Genomic DNA, 21,527 nt, shown 5'->3' with positions numbered 1-21,527 from the left:
TTTTCTACCTGGTATAGAAGGACCTGGCTTTCTGAGGGGGATCATTGGTCCTGGGAATTTTTTAATTTTTTTTCTGCAATTTTGATACTGTGATCGCCAATCAACAGCCAGGCTGGATAATATAGAGCCTTGTCTCCCCAGCTTGGCCATCGAGCGTGAGCAAACCCTAGCTACGCGCTGGATCGGCCACGACATGCCCCTTCTGCTCCAGGGGCAGCCGGTGAGCTATATGCTTCGGGGCACACATGACTGGGCTACTGCTGTCTGTGTCACAGTGTGCCGTGGCCAACAGCCACCCTGTACTGCTTGGGTGATGGGTCTGTGGTGGAATGCATCCAGCAATCCCGACAGGACGGGTAAGTACGTCTCTCCCTGCCTCAGCTGTATGGAGCAGCTGGGCATTCCCTGGAAGGTCAACTCCCTGGAAGGTGACTGGCGGCCCCTGTTCTGACATGTCAGAGGATGTGGACCAGGACCGTTCGGACAGTGAGAATGACTCTGTGTCTGGGTTAGAGCAGGAAAAAGCGCTAGTAGGAGCACTTATCACTGTGGTGCAGGATACCCTGAAGATACAGGATGCAGCAGGAACTTCTGCTGAGGTGGCAGTCCCTTTTGGATCCCGATAATCGGCCCTCATGCCTAAAGTGTTTCCGTATTTGACTTATTTTGATACGTTCATCTACAAGGAATGAGGAAGCCCGCAGCGGGCCTTTTCAGTCCCAAGAAGATTGGTGCGTTACTCATTTGAGGAGAGCCTCCTGAAAAAATGGATGTCTCCTCTGGTCGTTGACCCCCGGTATCCAGGTTAAATAAAGTAACCATGATTCCGGTAGAAGGGACTCCTGCCTTCAAGGACGCTGCTGACAGGAGAGCCGAGGAAGTGGCCCGGTCCATGTTTATGGTGGTGGGTTCAGCGTTACGACCTGTGCTGGCCACGGCCTTGGTGTCGCAGACACTTACTGAATGGGCAAAGTTGTTGCATTGTGAATTGGAGAAGCAGCAGTCTTCCCCGATCTGCGTAGAACTGGCAGATCACTTGGTGCATGGCCTTAAGTATGTCTGTGATGGGACACTTCCGGCCGGATGTGATCGCGGCAGCAGCAGTGTCTCACAGCTCTGCTACTCCGTCCGCCATCCGACCGCCGTGGAGCTAATTCCTCGCCCGACAGGTATTCCACCGGCTAGGGGACACTGTGCGGCAGCTAATGATGCCTTCATCGGCCGCGAAGAGGGTGGCTAAGGCTTGTAGTACCCTGCAGAAATCCACCGCCGCGCCGTGCATGGAGGCTGGTCCTGCCCCCGCCATCTTGTCTTCTCCGCCGAGGTCTAAGCACGCCGCGCTCCAGGAGGGAGGTATGGCGCAGCTTTAGGAGGCAGAGGGAACCATCCCGGGCCATGGGCGTCCCTCTGGCATAGAAGTGACAGACATTACCCGGCCTATACTTGAGGCACTCAACGCCAGCAAGCGGAACTCATGGGGCGTATAGACCACCTATCGTCCGAATGCACCCTGATTAGGCATGACCTGGACAAGATTAGGGGCCGCATGAGCACGGTGGAGACAAGGGTGTCAGCAGTGGAGGACGCATCCCATGATTATGGAGCCCAGTTGGCGGAACTCAGGGACCAGGTCAGGTCCCTACAACACAAGGCTATAGACGCTGAGGACCGCCAGAGGCATAATAATGTCAGAGTGGTGGGGCTCCCCGAGGGCGCAGAAGGAGATCAGCCCTCTCAGTTTGCAGAACAATTTTTTAAACAGCTTCTGTCCCTGCAGGAGGTGTCCTCTGCGTATGTGGTCAAAAGGGCGCACCAAGTTCCCACTGGCAGACGACCTCCTGGAGCGTTCCCTCGCCCTTTCCTGGTTCGCTTCTTGAACTTTTGAGACCACGACATTATCCTGTCCAGTGCCAGGAGACACCATGAAAATGCAAAGATTATGCTGTTTCCAGACTTCTCTGCGGCCACACAACAGAAAAGAAGGTCCTTTAATGACATCAGAAGACGCCTAAGAGAGAAGGAGATCAAGTACAGCATGTTGTACCCGAGCAAACTCTGTGTTCAATATAAAGGATCTGTGAGGTTTTTTGACCACCCGGAGGAGGCCGTCGACTGGATGGATAAAGAGTTTGGAAGGTAAACTTATCGACTACGGAGACATGGTGAAAGGGTCCCATTCTACAATAGGGGGGGGTTTCTTGCATCCGAACTGGGGCCTAGTGGTTTGGCGATGGATTGGCGATATTTGACGAGGCGGAACCCTAACCACCTGCTATTGTCGCACGGTTGATGGGGTCCTGGTGTGCGTGTGTTCCCGCGCTGTTTTGCCCATGTGTCGGACTAAAGGGACAGAGGAACAAAGGGTAGGGATGTGGTGCTACCTCCTGACTTTACTGCCGGGGTTGCCTGATCTGCCACTCTGGGGGTTCTTCTCAGACCAGGGGGCTATTGGTTAACGTGGGGCACCCTGTCCTCCACCCTCTTTCCTGTGCCGGACTCCTACAGGATCCCTTTGGAATTTAATGCACTGGATGTCTGTCCAATTGATTGCTTTATGTGCTGGGTTGGTTACCAGACTCTGGTCGGTGCTGCTGTCAGGTCTGGCTTTCGTATTGCTGATCGGAGCTTGTGGAGATGCTACGGAACCAGCTAAAGAACTGCCGGACTTTCGATTAGTGCGGCGGGAGTTCAAAGTGACAGTTATGGTCAAGTTTTTTGGTTTTGGGACTAAGCTTAGTGCCGGACATGTTGGGGTTGTTTCTGGTATACAAGCAGGGGTGAGTTTTTTTGGGGTCACAACCCAATACAGGGATGCAATTGCTGTTAAAGTTGTCTTAGTGATGTTGTTACAAACCTCGTGGGAGAGCCAACTCCCGCCACTTGGATTGCATTGGATGGCCATAGTAGCCACTTTTGATGATGGCGAATGAGTTGACAATTGTGTCTTGGAACGTTCGTGGCCTTAACCACAGACTTAAAAGGGCCTCAGTGTTCCAATTTCTCAAAGTTTCTAAGCCGCACCTGGTTCTCCTGCAGGAAACGCACTTGGACGGGAGTAGGGTCCTTGCTCTGCGCAGACCGTGGATACAGCGGACCTTTCATTCCACTTATTCCACGTTTGCGAGAGGGGTTTCTCTCCTGGTTAGCAAAAGTGTTCCCTGCGTGATCCATCAGGTTATGTCTGATCCAGATGGGAGATATGTGGTGCTTGTCCTAGATGTATTCCATAGACAAATAGTGGTGGTGAATGTATATGTGCCCCCCCCCCCCCCCCCCATTTCACTCAAAGGTGCTATATGAATTATTAACCAAACTTGCACCTTATGGCCATCTTCCGACTATATGGCTGAGAGATTTCAACGCCATTCTTGATGCGGCCTTGGACTCCTCCAATCCGGGCAGGGGGGACTCTGCCGGACTGGTTGGCTGGAGCTCTGTGGCGGGGTTGATGGAGTTATGGCGCTGGAGGCATCCGTTAGACAGATGCTACTCGCACATATCGACCACCCACAGGTCTTCAGCCAGAATTGACCTGGCCTTTGGGAATACTGTGTTGTTGCCGTATGTGTCTGAGATAAAAAATGGAAACTCTTGGCACTGCTGGTGGCAGATTGCTCTCCCCCTACGTGTATACCGGCGGTTCGGGACGGGTTGGGGAACCTGGTGACTGACCCCGACAAGATTATGCAAGAATTCGTGTCTCATTACTCTAAGCTGTATTCTCCCATCCCTTTCTATGATCCTGTGGCCTTGGGGGCCCTGCTGGAGACCCTCCCGATTCTGCAATTGTCCACCGAAGACAGAGATCTTCTGGATGCTAAAATCACTCTTAAAGAAATTCAAGGGACAATATTTACATTCCCCCTAATAAAGCCCCGGGTCCGGAAGGGTTTCCAGCGGAGTTCTACAAGGCCAATGTGGAATTATTAGCTTCCAGACTTAATTTGCTTTTGGACTATTGTCATGACCATGATACTCTCCCGCACTCCATGCTAGAGGCCTATATGGTCCTTCTATTGAAACCAGGCAAAGATCCAGCAGAGTGTGCATCTTATAGACCGATAGCGCTGCTAAACATGGATCTTAAAATCCTGACCAAAATTCCGGCCACTAGGCTGGCTGCTGTACTTCCCTCGGTAGTTAATATTGATCAAACAGGCTTTATGCCGGGTAAGTCTACTGACACGAATTTAAGACGGTTATTTACCCACTTACAGATTCCCCGCAAGCGAATACATCGAGGGTGGTGGTCTCGATAGATTTTGAGAAGGCCTTCGATTCCGTGGACTGGCTATACATGTCCACGGTGTTGAAGGCCCTGGGTTTCGGCCCACAGTTTAGAAAATGGGTGTCTATGTTATACAGGTGTCTGAAGGCAGCTATCAGAGTAGGCTCCTCACTATCAGATTTTTTTGAGGTAGGTAGGGGGACCCGACAGGGTTGTCCCTTATCCCCATTTCTGTTTGCCTTGGCTCTTGAACCACTGGCGATCGCCCTGCGTACTTGATCTGAGATTAGTCCCATTACAATGGGCACTATCCACGAGACGTTAGCGCTCTACGCAGACGATATGCTGCTTTTTCTGAATGACCCGGGGGCATCGCTGAGGGCAGCACTACAAGTTATCGACCACTTCACTACTTTCTCTGGGCTAAGGGTAAATTGGAGTAAATCTTCTATCTTGCCGATAGACGCGGGGGCTAAGGGAAGGGCGGATCCCACTCTACCGTTACAATGGGTTGAGTCTATGAAATATCTGGCCGTTCGAATTACAGCCAATGTCCGGGACTATATGTCTCTAAACTTGTTGCCTCTGATTCAGTTACTTAGGAAAAAGGTGCAGGCCTGGGCCAGATTACCGTTGTCCCTAGCTGGGAGAATTAGTCTTTTAAAGATTAAATTTCTCCCGATCATTCTGTATTTCCTTAGGCATGCTCCTGTGTGGGTCCCGAAGTCTTATTTTAAGAAAATCAATAGCTTTATCACATCTTACATTTGGGCTCCCGGGTCCCCGAGGGTGGGTATTGGAACATTACAGGAACCAATGGACCAGGGAGGATTGGCGCTGCCTAACTGCCACAAATACTATATAGCCGGCCAGCTGGTATTCGCACATAGGTGGCTGACGAATGATGAGGGGGATGCAGCAACCGTGCTGGAAGCAGCTCAGTTGGGCTCCCTGGAGAGTCTCAGGTTCGCCCTGTTCAGAGGTCTCTGGTCGGATCTGCCCTTAACGGAAACAATGAAGGCCACCATTAAGGCCTGGGGGGTAGCGGTCAAGCTAGCATGTCCATCTTTTCGGGGGTGACACCATAGACTCCGTTATGGATGAACCCCACGTTGCCCCACTTCTATAATTTACCGGATCCTATGCTATGGGCGACAAAAGGTATTAAGACGGTTCAGGACATTACCACCTTTGGGGAGCTGCTCACGTTCCCTCAATTGCAGGCGAGACATGACCTACCTAATGGGTACTTGTTTAAATATTTACAGATCCAGCATGCTTTTCAGGCTCAGTTTCGTGTGATGAGAGCGGAGTCAGTGCCCTCCTCGCTCGAAACTTTGTTACGGAGTGAGAGTCTGGTCAAGCCTCTCTCGCTCACGTACAAAGCAATGTTTGCATCCACACCTTTAGCGATTGTCAAATGTAGGGACAGATGGGCAGCAGAGGTACCGGAGGTAAAGGGAGAGGACTGGGACTCCCTATGGGCCCAACCGTTTAAACGCTTGGTGTCCGCGCGAGACAGGCTAATCCAGTTCAAGTTCCTGCACAAGGAGCTACTATACCCTGGCCAGACTACACAAGATCTACCCGACCGTGTCTGCGGAATGCTGGCGGTGCACCTACGCACCCGCAAATGCAGATCACATCTTCTGGGGATGCCCCATGGTGCAGGAATTTTGGGAGGAGGTTGTTTCTTGTATGTCTGATCTAATTCAAGTACCAGTCCCATTAACAATACGGGTGTGCCTGCTAGGGTTGGTGGAAGAAGTGGTTCCATCACGTGCTATGCGCACAATGTTGAATGTGTTACTATTCTACGGTAGGAAAGCCATATTGCTGCACTGGAAAAAGGTCAGAGCTCTGAGTATTTCCTTCTGGAAGGGGATGCTTAACTCGATGTTACCATATTACAAGGCCACATATGAAGCTAGGGGGTGCATGAAGAAGTTTGACAAGGTATGGCACACATGGTTTAATTCCGAATCAACAGTGGGGTGAACCGGACTGGTGACACATGGTTACTTGGGTGCAGGGCCTGCCAATACTGAAGTAGCCAAGATGTTAGCTAATGACTGATGTGATACCCCGTGGGAGGTACGGAGACTGGGGTTCTGAAGATGGGGTTGATCTGTTAAGGTGATGCTAGACAACAGGAGAATCCGTTAGGAGGTCGAGCTGTGACCCAGGGGGGGACGGGACGTGGGGGGGTGGGAGTGCACTCTGTTAGATAGTACAGCGGCCGGTTGGCTGGATGGACGCCTCCAGTTGAGGCGTTCACTGTTTGTATTGTATGCTTTATGTGAAAATAAACAGAATTTCCCAAAAAAAAAAAAGAAGTATGTCTGTGATGCAACCCTGGATACTGTCCCCCTGCTCTCTAGAGCATCAGTATCACCAGTGGTGCTACGGCACCTGATTTGGCTGAAATGCTGGTCTGCGGACCAGGCATCTAAAAAAGCACTGGCGGATTTGCCCTTCCAGGGTGAGAAAATATTTGGAGCTTCAGTGAATGACATTATTAAAAATGTTACCGGTGGGAAGAGCACGTTGCTCCCACAGTCCAGGAAGGGTAAGGAGCCACGCCGTAGGCAAGGGCCTTCTTTTTCCACTTAGAAGTGGCTTTTTCGCCCGCCCGGGTCGGCAGGTAAGCGTTCCCAGTCCGACAAGGCACCTGCTGAAGGACAGAAGCGCCCGTAGTTTCGCAAGCAAAAATTTTACCATATGAAGGTTTGCCCCCGCCCGACTCTCGAGTGGGGGGTCGCCTTTAGGAGTTTGCAGCTCGGTGGACTACTGTCTGACCAATGGGTCTGTGAACTGGTTTCATCGGTGCACAAGATAGTTTATTGTCCACCAAACAGATTTTTTTCCTCCAACTTACCTCTGCTTCCGGCTCGTCGGGATGACCTGTTCGGGGCAATTTAGGACCTGCTGCTGCGCAGGGTGATAGTACCTGTACCGATGCGGGAAAGGTTTCAGGGATTCTTCTCCAATCTGTTTGTAGTCTCCAAAAAGGAAGGGGTACGTCCAATCCTGGACTTGAAGGCCCTCAACAGCTTTGTGAAAGTGTAGAAGGTTCAGGATGGAATCAGTTCGCTCCGTGGTCACTGCACTCCATCAGGGGGACTTCCTGGTGTCCTTGGATGTCGAGGACGCATACTTACATGTACCCATATGCCTCAGGCGTCAGAGTTTTCTGCGATTTGCAATCGGGGAAGAGCACTACCAGTTTGTGGCTCTACCTTTTGGCCTGGCTTCTGCACCCCGAGTCTTTACCAAAGTGTTAGCTCAGATTCTGGCGCTGTTAACGCAACATGGGATCGCAATCGTGGGTTATCTAGACCTCTTTCTGAGAGCAGCTTCTGGCCCCAGAATTAAGGGAGGATGGAGCGATCACCATACAGACTCTCTGGAAGTTTGGTTGGGTGCTGAACTTAAAGAAGTCGGTGTTAGCGCCGACTCAACGCCTGGAGTACCTAGGCTTAGTGCTGGACTCCTCAGAAGCGAGAGTTTTTCTCCCTTCAGACAAGCTGCAGACTCTTCAAGCTGCGGTGAAGTTGTTGGTGCACTGCAGGTGGTCGTCGCTGCGCTTCTGCATGCGAGTTCTGGGTCTCATGGTAGCCACTTTCGAAGCAGTACCGTACGCTCAATTTCACACTCGAGTCCTGCAAAAGGAGATTTTGTCAAAATGAAACAAATCTGTTATCCCTGGATTGTCAAATTCGGGTGAGCCAGCTAGTCAGGGATTCCCTTCTCTGGTGGCTGAGATCATTCCTTCCTCTTCATTGGACGGTGGTCACAACGGACGCCAGCCTGACTGGTTGGGGGGGAGTTTTGGCTGTACAGTCAGCCCAGGGCCTCTGGTCGCTGGAAGAATCCCAACTGCCGACCAATGTGCTCGAGCTTCGGGCAATCAGGCAGTGCCTCTCCACATGGTTAAGGAGGCTACAGGGGCGTCTGGTCAGGATCCAGTCAGACAACGCCATGGCGGTGGCGTATGACAACCATCAAGGAGCTCAACTGCAGCACGAGAGGTCACTCACATCCTCCAGTGGGCAGAGCGGCACGTGCCGGCCCTGTCAGCCATATACACTCCAGGTGTAGAAAACTGGCAGGCGGACTACCTAAGTCGTCAGATGCTGGACCCAGGGGAAGTGTTGTTGAATCTGGATGTATTCTGGCTCCTTTGCCTAAAGTGGGGCACACCAGATGTGGACCTCTTGGCCACTCGGCTCAATCGGAAGGTGCAGAGGTTTGTGTCCAAGACAAGAGACCCCTGGGCGGATGCGTGAGATGTATTATCAGCTATGCCTTCCCCCCACTCAAACTTCTACCATGTCTGCTGCGCGAGTGGAGACCGAGGGGGTTCCGGCGATTCTGATTGCCCCAAATTGGCCTCGATGTCCTTGGTACGCCGACCTAGTACGTAGTGGCGGATGTTCCTTGGTGGCTGCTGATGCGAGAAGACCTTCTATCGCAAGGTCCGATACTTCATTCTGCTTTACCATCACTGGTTTTAACAGCATGGCTGTTGAAAAGCAGGTGCTAAGGGACCGAGGTCTGTCAGACTTGGTAATTTCCACTATGCTGAGGGCACGGAAGTCGTCTTCTCGAAAGATTTACCATCTTGCGTGGAAGGATTACATCTCCATGTGTGAGGAGATGGGGTGGCATACACACATTCTCAATTTCCAGGTTCCTGCTGTTTTTACAGTGAAGAGTGGATCAGAAACTTGCTTTAAGTACCATCAAGGGGCAGATATCAGCCTTGGCTGTCTTTTTCCAACGTCCCTTGGCGACTAACTCATTGGTGAGTACTTTTGTGCAAGGGGTTTGACACGTAGTCCCTCCGGTTCAACCACCGCTACCTCTGTTTGAAAACATTAGGGAGATTCCCTTGTTAACTCTTTCTCAGAAAGTAGTCTTTCTAGTGGCTGTTAATCTGCCAGGAGGGTTTCTGAGTTGACGGCTTTGTCATGAAAGTCTCCCTACCTGGTCAGCCACAAGGATAAGGCAGTGCTGCGCCCGCAGCCCTCTTTCCTTCCAAAGGTGGTTTCAGCATTTCATCTAAATGAGGACATCGTGTTACCATCCCTATGTCCTAAGCTGACACACCTGAAAGAAGTTGCCTTACATTCCCTGGACGTGGTCTGGGCTCTACGGGTGTATTTTTCTGCTATGTCTCCCTTCCGGAAGTCAGATTCTCTGTCTCAGTTGCTGGTCCAAGAAAGGGTCTGGCGGTCTCATCGATCACCATTTCTCGGTGGATCAGACGGATCTTGGTTCAGGGCTGTGTCTTAAAGGGGCGGGTTCCCCTTTTCCTCTCATGGCTCATTCCACCAGGGCAATTGGAACCCCCTGGGCTTTCCGCCATCAAGCATTTGTCTCCCAGGTGTGTAAGGTGGGGACTTCACACTTTCACTAAATTCTACACAGTTGACATAAGCGCATCTTCGGGGGCTTGCTTTGGCCGCAAGGTTTTACAGGCGGCTGTGTAAGGTTGCAATTTACACTTTCTTTAAGTTACAAACTTGTTGTGAATGCATCTTTTGATGCATAAGCTGGCCGCAGGTTTCAAAGGCGGCTATTTTAAGATGGCAACCCCTCTGTTGAGGTAGAAGAAAAAGAGAACCTTGGGACTTTAAATGAGGCAGTGACCGGGTAAGGTCAATTGCCTCCATCCCTATTTGAATAAAGCAATCAGGATGACTGGGGGTTGGGACTTTAAATGAAGCAGGCAGGTGTAAAACATTTAAATTTATTGGAAAATCAATGGTAAATTGCATGAGGGTAATCATGAGTACACCAAGAAGACCAATATATTCCATTCAATGGATAAACATACAGCAATAACAATTGACCACTAAAAATATAAATCACATATTACAAGTGATCATTAAATAAGTAAAACATATAGTTGGCATAAAACATGGCATATAGTAGCTCTATGCATTTCGTGGATTCATCCACTCTTCAGGAGCATGCACGTGGAAAACTGAATGCTGTAGTATAATAATAAGAATATCTGTAAGGTCTGACCCTGTCACGGAAAGCAGAGATTAAAATAAAGTAATTTAGAAGTAATATTGGCTAGGATAAAACCCCCAAAAATCACTCTCAAAAGTACTTATATTCTCTGTATCTATGTAGTAGCAATGTGCCAAAATGAATCAGAATAACCCCATATGGGTATCACTGGTGGGAGCTGAGGTGGTTAAGGCAGACCAGGACTGGACAAAGATGATCTTCCAACCTATTTTACAATCTTTCTTTTATTTTTAGCACATATGGTCACTGTTGACCATTATTAATTTTAGGAATTTCCTTTTTTGGAAACCATCTTTGTCCAGTCCCGGTCTGCCTTAACCACCTCAGCTCCCACCAGTGATACCCATATGGGGTTATTCTAATTAATTTTGACACATTGCCACTGGCAGTTGCATATGTCACATGTTTTAGATAGGAGCAGTTGCTCCATCACCTTGGGAGCTGCGAGGCGTAGCGCGGGCCTTCCTCCTCCCCTCTCTATAGGGTGGGTTGACCGCCCTGCACTACGCATCGACGTCACGCTTTATGTGTTGGAACCGCTGCGCCATGTCTTTGGCGCCGCCGCCGCCTTCCATCACTTTTTACATCTAGCAGCCAGGTGGAGGAATAATTTGGCACTGTTTTGCTTGGGGGCGGTTCCTCCCGGCTGCAGCTGCCTAGCCTCCTTAGTGCTTGCTCCCACGTGACATTGGTGGGTGTGGCAGACTAGCCCTTATAAGTCTCCTGGGGCAGATTGACTCACATGGCGGTTCCAGCCTTTTATCTGCACACTTTGTTGATCACTCAACACTGAAGTGTCTATTAGGTAATTTGATCTTCACTTTTTCACTATTTGATTTATGCTTCACTTCTATTTTATTTCATCTAATCTCTTTGGTTGATATGGTTTCTTAAAATATTCTATGTATTTCACTTTTCCAATCATTCTAACTTTCTACTCTCACTAAGTTAGCCTTACCTATACACTCATTAGCATCTCATTATCCTATCCTTTACCAAGTTTAGGACAGATGACCTATTGTACCACATAATATGATCTTCCAACCTATTTTACAATCTTTCTTTTATTTTTAGCACATATGGTCACTGTTGACCATTATTAATTTTTGGAATTTCCTTTTTTGGAAACCATCTTTGTCAAGTCCTGGTCTGCCTTAACCACCTCAGCTCCCACTAGTGATACCCATATGGGGTTATTCTGATTCATTTTGGCACATTGCTACTGCATAGATACAGATAATGTAAGTACATAGTTTTGAGAGTGGTTTTGGGGGGTTTATCCTAGCCAATATTACTTCTAATTACTTTATTTTAATCTCTGCTTTCCGTGACAGGGTCAGACCTTACAGATATTCTTATTACACTACAGCATTCAGTTTTCCACGTGCATGCTCCTGAAGTGGATGAATCCACAAAATGCATAGAGCTACTATATGCCATCTATATGTTTTACTTACTTAATGATCACTTGTAATATGTGATTTGTATTTTTAGTGTTCAATTGTTATTGCTGTATGTTTATCCATTGAATGGAATATATTGGTCTTCTTGGTGTACTCATGCTTACCCTCATGCAACTTACCATTGATTTTCCAATAAATTTAAATGTTTTACACCTGCCTGCGTCATTTAAAGTCCCAACCCCCAGTCATCCTGATTGCTCCTCTGTTGAGGTTTTCCTTTTGTTGTGGCTGAAGTTATGTTTTGCTGTTTCCACCCCTCGTTTTTTTGACACTGCTTGGAGACGTCCCTAATTTCAAGAATTAACGGAGCTGCATCCGTCAATGAACGAAAGAGAAAATTAGATTTTTGTACTCAACCTAAAATCTTTTTCTCTGAGGTTCATTGACGGACACAGCACCCACTTCTCCTATTTATGTTTGTACTGCTTTTTGAGGAACTGAGCTGCAGGAAGCAGGATGAGGGGTTATAGCCGGAGAGACCGCCCCCTGGGCGGTGCTGTGCAGTCTTGCATGTTTTACATGTTGTGCCTAGTCCTCCCCTGAAGGTTGCGAGATAACCCTAAGGTCAAGAATTAAAGGAACTGCGTCCATCAATGAACTTCAGAGAAAAGGATTTTACGGTGAGTTTTTATTGTTTTTACTAGTAATGGCAGCGATCTGCAATTTTTAGCCAGACTGCGACATTGTGGCAGACACATCTGACCCCAAATTACACTTTCTGGGAACCAGTGACATTATTACATTGATCAGTGCTATAAAAATGCACTAATCAATGAAAAAAAGGACACTGGCAGGGAAGGAGTGAATACTAGGGCAAGCAATGGGTTAAGTGTGTTCCCTGGGTGTGTTCTAACTGTAGGGGGGGTGGGCTACCAGGGACATGACAAAGATCACTGTTTTCCATCGCTGGAATGTCCCCTGTTTACAAAGGCAGATCCCCATTCTGCCTCTGTATTAGGCGATCGCAGGCGGACATCAAGTCCACCCGACCCGCAGGCACGCTCCCGCAGTAAGAGCAGGAGAGCGCCACCCGCAACTGCACCTCTGCTAGCCACTGTACAGGTACGGCGATTCACGCAGGAGAGCCGACCTGCCACAGTATATCTGCGTGAGCTGGTCGGCCAGTGTTTAATGCTTTCCCTTACTGTAAAGTAGCTCCCAGAGGGGGAAAGAGTAGAAGCTTTGTTTCTAACAAATTTTATTTTCACACAAGCTAGATATTTCATTCCACTGTGAATAGAATAGAAAAGGCGAGAAACTGCAAAGAGCTGGTGTTGGGGGAGCGAGTTCTGAGAATGTAAACAAGGAGAAGTTATGAGGATGAGAAGAGGACGTTCAGGTGACATAATCCAGAGGAGAAATTAGGCAGGGCTGATAAAGCTGCTTGGGGGACTGATGGCTGCGTTGTCAGCACACTACAGGAGGTTAGGAGGTGATTGCATTTTCAGCCGGATCATCTGGTATTGTTCAGCAGATGTATCTTATTTTTTTTTATATATTTTTTTTAGAGTCAAACAGGGCATCCTGAAAGTATTCACAGCGCTTGACTTTTTTCACATTTTGTTATGTTACAGCCTTATTCCAAAATGGATTAAGTTCGTTATTTTCCTCAAAACTCTACAAACAATACCCCATAATGACAAAAAGACACAAGTTTGTTTGAAATCTTTGCAAATGTATTAAAAATAACAAAACAAAACAATCACAAGTGCATAAGTATTCACAGACTTTGACATGAAACTCAAATTTGAGCTCAGGTGCATCCTGTTTCTACTGATCATCCTTGAGATGTTTTTACAACTTGATTGGTGTCCACCTGTGGTGAATCCAGTTGATTGGACATGATTTGGAAACACACACTCACCTGTCTAAATAAGGTCCCACAGTTAACAGTGCATGTCAGAGCACAAACCAAGCCATGAAGACCAAGGAATTGTCTGTAGACCCTTCAGACAGGATTGTATCAAGGCACAGATCTGGGGAAGAGTACAGAAACATTTCTGCAGCATTGAAGGTCCCAATGAGCAAAGTGGCGTCCATCATCCATAAATGGAAGACGTTTGGAAACACCATGACTCTTCCTAGAGCGGGTGGCCCGGCCAAATTGAGCAATCGGGGGGGGGGGGGGGAATTAAAAACAAGATTAACACTTACAAGATATAAGTGGGAGTCATGCTTGTCATAAGTATGTAGTCCTGGCAGTTCTACTGTGTCCCAAAGGCTCCTCACGTGATCCGGGTAGCTGGGAAAGGGGCTTTTCCCAGCTACCCGGATTGTGGGAGAAGCCTGTGGGATGCAGTTGAACTGCCAGGACTACATACTTATGACAAGAATGACTCCCACTTATATCTTGTAAGTGCTTTTAATCTTGTGCAAGAAATTATACTGTTTTAATACATTACTTAGAGAAGCGCCCCCCCCCGTTACTCCTCTGTAAAAGGCACATGACAGTCCACCTGGAGTTTGCCAAAAGGCACCTGAAGGACTCAGACCATGAGAAACAACATTCTCCGGTCTGATGAAACAAAGATTGAACTCTTTGGCCTGAATGGCAAGCATCATGTCTGGAGGAAACCAGGCACTGCTCATCACCTGTCCAATACCAACCCTACAGTGAAGCATGGTGGGTGGTGGCAGCATCATGCTGCGGGGATGTTTTTTAGTGACAGGAACTGGGAGACTAGTCAGGATCGAGAGAATGATGAATGCAGCAATGTACAGAGTCATCCTTGATGAAAACTTGCTCCAGAGCACTTTTTGGACCTCAGACTGGGGTGAAGGTTCATGTTCCAGCAGGACAACGACCCTAAGCACACAGCCAAGATAACAAAGGAGTGGCTATGGAACAACTCTGTGAATGTCCTTGAGTGGCCCAGCCAGAGCCCAGACTGATTAAACATCTCTGGAGAGATCTCAAAATGGCTATGCACCAACGTTCACCATCCAACCTGATGGCGCTTGAGAAGTCCTAAAAAAGAAGAATGGGAGAAACTGCCCAAAAATAGGTGTGCCAAGCTTGTAGCATCATACTCAAAAAGATTTGAGGCTGTAATTGGTGCCAAAGGTGCTTGTAATGAGCAAAGGTTCTGAATACTTATGTACATGTGATTTTTTTTTTTTTTTTTTATTATTCTTTTCTTTCTTTTTTTTTTTTCTAATAAATTTGCAAATATTGAAAACAAACCTCTCTCACGTTGTCATTAATGGGGTATTTGTAGAATTTTGAGAAAAATAATGAATTTAATACATTTTGGAATAAGGCTGTAACATAACAAAATGTGGAAAAAATGAAGTGATGTGAATACTTTCCGGAAGCATTGTAACATGGAGAAATATGCATGTATTGGAGAGCTGTATTGTATAATAGTTTTTTTTTTTTTTGTAGTTTTATTTTTAGGTTTTGCTCATGCTGTAATAAAGAGTTTGAAGTGTAAATGTGGCCTTATTTTGAGAGCACTGTAAGTATAACTAAAGGAAAACCTGGAAACCTTTCAATGAGGATGGTGGTTCTGGTGACTCTGATGACAACCTGTGATTCTCTCACTTTGGAGGGATTTTCTATTAATTCCTGTTTTGGCCATGGGACAGGAAGTGAAGAGAAATCTTCTCTCCTATGGGAGATGGCAACAAAAAAAAACTGACGGGTTGTAATGCTAACTTACTCTGTCCAAAATGAAAAAAGAATTGCCTTTAGTTACACTTTATTTATATTGAGAATCTGATTCTCATAAACACTGCCACCTACATGGTACAGTTTCAGGTGGAAAACAACTAATTTGTATGTTTTTGGACAGTAAAAGGAAACCAAAAATCTACAGTGAGGAAAATACAAACTATGTAAAGTCTCTTGACATAAACTAAATTTAGGACCCTAGTCCTGTAAAGTAGCAGTGCTACCTAATGAACCACCATTTCACTGTGCACACTTGCTCTCAGATTATATTAAAGGACATGACTGGATAGCTGAACAGTTGGCACATACAACAAATCAAGCAAGATCTGTTCAAAAAAGTGCTGGTTTGATACCTCAGATTGTTGTGGTGTATTTGCACATACATGTCAGTTGTATATTCTAATAGACAAAAGCAACTTAATAAGTTTTCATATTTTTTCAGGGTTCTCTCAAAGTTTGCCTTTAGTTTGTCACCTGACTGGGAATTACCTGTGAAAAGGGAGGTGAGTGTGAGTGATTTTTTTTATATACCTTCCCTACCAATTGTATTACATACAGTGCAAAGCTCAACACTTGTTTAGTTGGCATAAAAACAACCATCAATGGTCCTTTTCCCAGCTTTATACCAATAGGCTTTTTTATTAAACGATTTGACAGCCTATGGGCAGGAATAATTATAACTGAAGACTGAGACATTCATATTTGGCTAACAAGTAATGGACAGATTAACATGTTTATACTCTTATGTTCTTCTTGTTATAACGAGATGCAGTTAATGGGGTTTTGGACACTTGTTTGGCAGTAGGTGTGATTTACTATAACGATGGGAAGTACTGGGTGCCATTACATGTAATAGCACCTATTCAAGGCAATTAAGAGTCCAACTAGGGAAACGTGCGAATGTAAATTTGCGCTATTAGCAGCGAACATGCCATAGTAAATTTGGAATCTGCACTAATCAGCGATTCCGCAGATATGCAAGTGTCAATTTCTACCAAGTTATTTATATAGCAACCATGATCCATGTATGTGAAGAAAATGTTTTTTAATGTGAGATGTGCTCTGCCTCGTGTGCATCTCTTTATGTATATTGCAATTATTATTCCTAGCTTTTTTTTCTTCGTTTGATAATTAATGCAGTTGTGAATGAGTATTACAGAGTAATGTCTGCTATTCTGTAAAGTTATATGTATTGAACATTTACACTTGCATATCTGTTGTATGTTATTTTTTTTTAATTTAGGTGATTATAAAGCAGTAATTATTTATGTTCATTCTTTAATCATACTACACTATTATGCAGGTCTTAACGTACGAATGTATGAGTACATCATGGGACACAGAGATCCCTCCCCTCTTTTTTGAGGATTTAGTGCTCACTACAAAACTAAAGTACTTCCTGTATGGGAGGGGTTATATAGGGGCTCACTTCCTGTCTGAAGACCTTTGGTCTACCAGTGTCCATTTACCTAATGATGAAGTATAACCCAGCAGGTAATGAATTTCCCATGATGTACTCAAAGAAAATGATTTTACAAGTAAGTATGACGTAAAAATCCTATTTTTTCAAGAAGTTTAAAAGCAGATTATCTTTAACCACTTGAGATCCGCGCTATAGTCAATTGACGGCTACAGCGCGGATCTCCTTTTCCGGGACTACGTCTATTGACGTCGTCCCGTGTACGAGCGGCCTGCGCGCGCCCTGAGGGGCGCACGCGGCGCGCTCTGTGATCGGCGAGTCCATGAGACTCGCCTGATCACCGATCCGTGCAAGGGGTCGATCCCGACCCCTTATCACGTGATCAGCTGTCAGCCAATGACAGCTGATCAGGTGACATAACGGAGCCGGTAATCGGCTAGTATTCCTCCTCGCGCTGACAGCGCGAGGAGAAAAAAAAAAGGCGATCACCGGCGGCCGTGATCGGGACATCAGTCCCGATCACGGCCAGCAATGCAAGCGCCCACCTGCCCCCTGCCAGTGCCCACCTGCCCCCTGCAGTGCCACCCTAATAAAAAGTGCCCCCCGTCAGTGCCACCCAGCAGTGCCCACAGTGCCACCCAGCAGTGCCACCCACAGTGCCCACAATCTGCCTCAAAGGTGCTGCACCCCAGTGCCGCCCATCAGTGCCCAGCAGTGCCACCTATCAGTGCCACCTATCAGTGCCCATCAGTCCCATCTATCAGTGGTACCTATCAGTGCCCATCCGTGCCACCCATCCGTGCCATCTTATCTGTGCCCATCTTTGCCCATCAGTGCCGCCTTATCTGTGCCCATCGGTGCCGCCTTATCTGTGCCTATTAGTGCCGCCTTAACTAAATACCACCAAAAGAAAGCTCTATTTGTGGGAAAAAAATTATAAAAATTTCATTTGGGTACAGTGTTGTATGCCCGTGCAATTGTCATTCAAAGTGCATCAGCGCTGAAAGCTGAAAATTGGTCTGGGACTGAGGGGGGTTTAAGTGCCCAGTAAGCAAGTGGTTAAACAATATACCACATATTTCAGTACCATTTAAGCAATCATATACTCTAAACACTATTTCCATGTGCAATACTCCAGGTTCTAGCAGAGTAAGAGTTTGGGTGCTATCTGTTTTCTGGGATATATAGTAAATTCGATTTTGGGAATATTTTTTTCACCAGTTCTAGAGTAAATTCAGTTTTAGAGCTAATTGGCGTGCATGGCTATAGTAAATGACCCCCAGTATGTTATTAAAAAAAAAAAAAGAATTTGAATTATGTATCGATCGGCTTAAAAATCTTACATGCTTGACACTAAATACCATTCTAGGTAAATAATTTGATTGTCTAATTGAATGGTTGCAATTACTGTAATGCAGCCAGGCGGCATAATACAGTAATGAATATGATTTTCCTTTACTCTTTAACTGGTAAGTGCTGCAGTAAGGGTTTAAAAAAAGACCATATCAAAATGTTCGCTCTCCCGCTTATGTTGACATGTTAGTATATGTGGAAAATGCACACCTCGCTGCTTTCCAAAGACTGGGGAAGTCCAAATGAACTGAACGCATAGAAGAAGACAGGCCTAGTGCATTATCCTCAATACATGTTTTTATTTAATAAAATAGAGGTGAATATATATGTGCCCTCTGTGTTCTTCTGTGCTTTAAAAAGACTATGCTGCAGCAATCTGGAGACTGCAGCTTGCTCATACAAAGCAGCAGTCCAGCTCTCCCTTGGTCTATCATGACCCAAATTACTGACCCACTCATTACTAACTTACCATTCCTTGTGCCATCTTGTTAAAAGTGGGCCTTTGCTTCCCTAATGTCACAGCATGTAGAACAATGAGCTGGACAGTAGTGACATCACGATACCTTTCTAAATCTTTTGAGACTAGCAATCGGAGGTAGTGGTGCCTTAGCTTTAAATTGCACATCTATGAAGCTTTGAGCACAGGAGTGCCTAGGTACCCTCACATGCACAGGAGGGCCTTGACACATTTTTTTCAGAAGGAATTCCAGACAAAAAGGTATATTTTCAAGGTACTGCTTAAAGTGGTTGTAAACCCTTACAACACACTTTGACCTACAGGTAAGCCTAGATTAAGGCTTACCTGTAGGTCCAAGAAATATCTCCTAAACCTATACGGTTTAGGAGATATTTGCCCAAAGACAGGCACCGCTGTCTACGGCGCATACGCCGTAGACAGCGGCGCGCAGGCGCACTGAGCGCGGCATTTCCAAGAACGGAGCTGCCGCGCGTGTCGGCTCCCGTGCGCATGCGCGGGAGTGACGTCATCGCGGCTTCGCCGAATGACAACGGCGGAGCTGCGAGACCCCACCAACAACATGGATGCGCCGGACTACAGCGGACAGCGGTGACTTCGCTGGCTCCTGTGTCAGGTAAGTGACACATAATGGACTACTATGTGATGCATAGTAGTCCATTATGCTTTGCAGGGAATGAAAGAGGAAGTAAACTCATCAGGGTTTACTTCCTCTTTAAGAAGAACTAACATTTCAAAACATTCCCTATAACATAGCAAACTTTCACTTTTTGTGTTCAGGTCCACTTTTAAGTATGTGATCCAGCTTTAATATTGTTGGCTAAAGCTGAGTATTTGGAAAATAAAATGATGCAATGTACAAAAATAAAACAAACTTACCTTGATGCCTTGTATGTATTTCAGGAAAAAGAAAAGAAGCCGCTGAAGGAAGGTGTGCAGGACATGTTAGTTAAACACCATCTCTTCAGTTGGGACATTGATGGATGATGGTTCTCATCTTCTGCTGACCCTAGGGAGCTTGATTAAACTTCATTCCCCCTGTGCACTTTTCTATTACTGTTCTACTGCCAAGGACTGTCTCAAGAAACACGTTAATACGCTAAACTCTGGATTTACCCTCCAGTTTGAATGTAAAGGGAGAAATGCTAGACCACTTAGAAACACTGGGAAGAGATTGTGTCACACCTGACCTACTGTTTAATTCTGTTATTTTCATTTGGTCAGTTTGAGTTAGTCTGACATATAAGAGTGGATGTGCCATCTTCTTGTAGTTCTGTAGCTGTGAGTGTATATAAAATATATATATAAATATATACAAGTGTATATTTTGAAACCAATATGTATACTTTGCTTTTTTAACACATACACACACATTCCTACCTCTTGCCATTTATTCTCACTACTGAACCACAACAGCTTTAAAACAAAAAAGTGTACAGTACATGGTTTGTACAGGGATCAGGTTAGTCACATGGCTGCTTCCAAAAATTACCCATTCACCATTGTTAATCTCTTTATGCCCTGATCAGTAGATGTACACAGGCGGCACAGCCAGGCACCACTACGTAACCATATGTTGCAGTGTGCAGTGGGTATAGAAAAGAATCGTCCCCTCTAAAATTACATTTTGTTACTTTGCATCCTGAAATTAAGGCAGACGCAGTTTGTTTAATCCCATTGTATTTACTCAGTGCAACTTATAACATCCAAAGATATAACGCCAACTTGTCGGAAAAAAAAAATTATACAAAAACAGAATCACTGAGTTGGAGAAAGGATCACCCCCTTGTGCCAGTAAGGTTGAACCACCTTTTGCTTTAATTACAGTCATTAGCCAGTTGGAATATGTGTATACTAACTTTGCACATCTAGGCGGCAATATTTGCCCACTCTTCTTTGCAGAACTGCTCAAGTTCAGTTAAATCTGTTGGCGACCATTTGTGGAAGGCAGTCTTCAAGTAAATTCACAGATTTTCAATGGCGTTTAGGTCTGGGCAGCATCAGAGGGGAGCAGATTTTTCTCAAGAATTTGGCAGTATTTTGCCCCATCCATTTTTCTTTTATCCAGATAAGTGCTCCAGTCCCTTTTGCAGAGATACACCCCCATAACAGGATATTACCAGCTCCATGCTTTACTCTGAAAATGATGTTATTTGGATGGTGAACTCTATTGGATTTTTTACGCCACATATATTGTATAATAATAATTCAATTTTATCCTTATCTGACCATAACACTTTTTTCCACGTGGTCTCAGAATTTTCAAGGTGCATTTTGGCAAAGCTCAGTGGTGACTGTATGCACCCTTTCTTGAGGATTGGCTTTTTTCTTGCAAACCTCCCATACAAGCCACATTTGTGGAGAATTTGTGTTATTGTTGCCACACAGACACAATGACCACTCTGCCATGAATTCCTGCAACTGCTTCAGAGTTGCTGTGGGCCTCTAGGTAGCCTCTGACCAGTTTCCCCATGGCTCTTTCATCCAGCTTGGAGCAGCAGCCTGATCCAGAGAGGGTCTGTGTTGTCCCAAATACCTTTCAATTCTTAATAATAGACTTCACTGTGCTTCTAGGTATTGATAAAGCCTTTGAAATTTAGTTGTATCCACCTCCTGAATTGTGCCTGTTCACAACTGTATCCCAGAGATCTTTTCTGTTTCAATAATTTTTTGTCTTTTTTTTTTTTTAAAGATATATTAAGTCCCGGTTCACACCAGCGCACACTGCGAGATCGCTGATGCAAATCACATGCGATGTTTGTGCGATTCAATTTCAGCAATACAGATAGTATGACTGATATTGCAACGTGTTCAGACCAAACTCGCGCAGGACCCTTTTTTTGATCTGCACCAGAATTGGATCGCATGAG

The 21,527-nt window shown here is 45.9% G+C and overlaps 1 protein-coding gene across 1 annotated transcript in view; it reads left to right on the top strand.

Moving 5' to 3' along the window:
- Positions 1-19,994, top strand: part of SGSM3 (small G protein signaling modulator 3) — a 732,042-nt gene extending 712,048 nt beyond the window's left edge. The window contains 2 exon segments of the mRNA XM_077452424.1: positions 15,852-15,912; positions 19,561-19,994. Of these exon segments, the coding sequence (XP_077308550.1) occupies positions 15,852-15,912; positions 19,561-19,644 (145 nt within the window). The 3' untranslated portion in view covers positions 19,645-19,994.
- Positions 19,995-21,527: the final 1,533 nt, after the last annotated feature.

Source organism: Lithobates pipiens, unplaced genomic scaffold (assembly GCF_037356315.1).
Source record: "Lithobates pipiens isolate NorthernLeopardFrog02 unplaced genomic scaffold, aLitPip1_a1.2 Scaffold_23, whole genome shotgun sequence".
NCBI lineage: Eukaryota > Metazoa > Chordata > Amphibia > Anura > Ranidae > Lithobates > Lithobates pipiens.
Note: the sequence above shows the minus strand (reverse complement) of the source record. Positions and strands in the feature narration are given on the sequence as shown.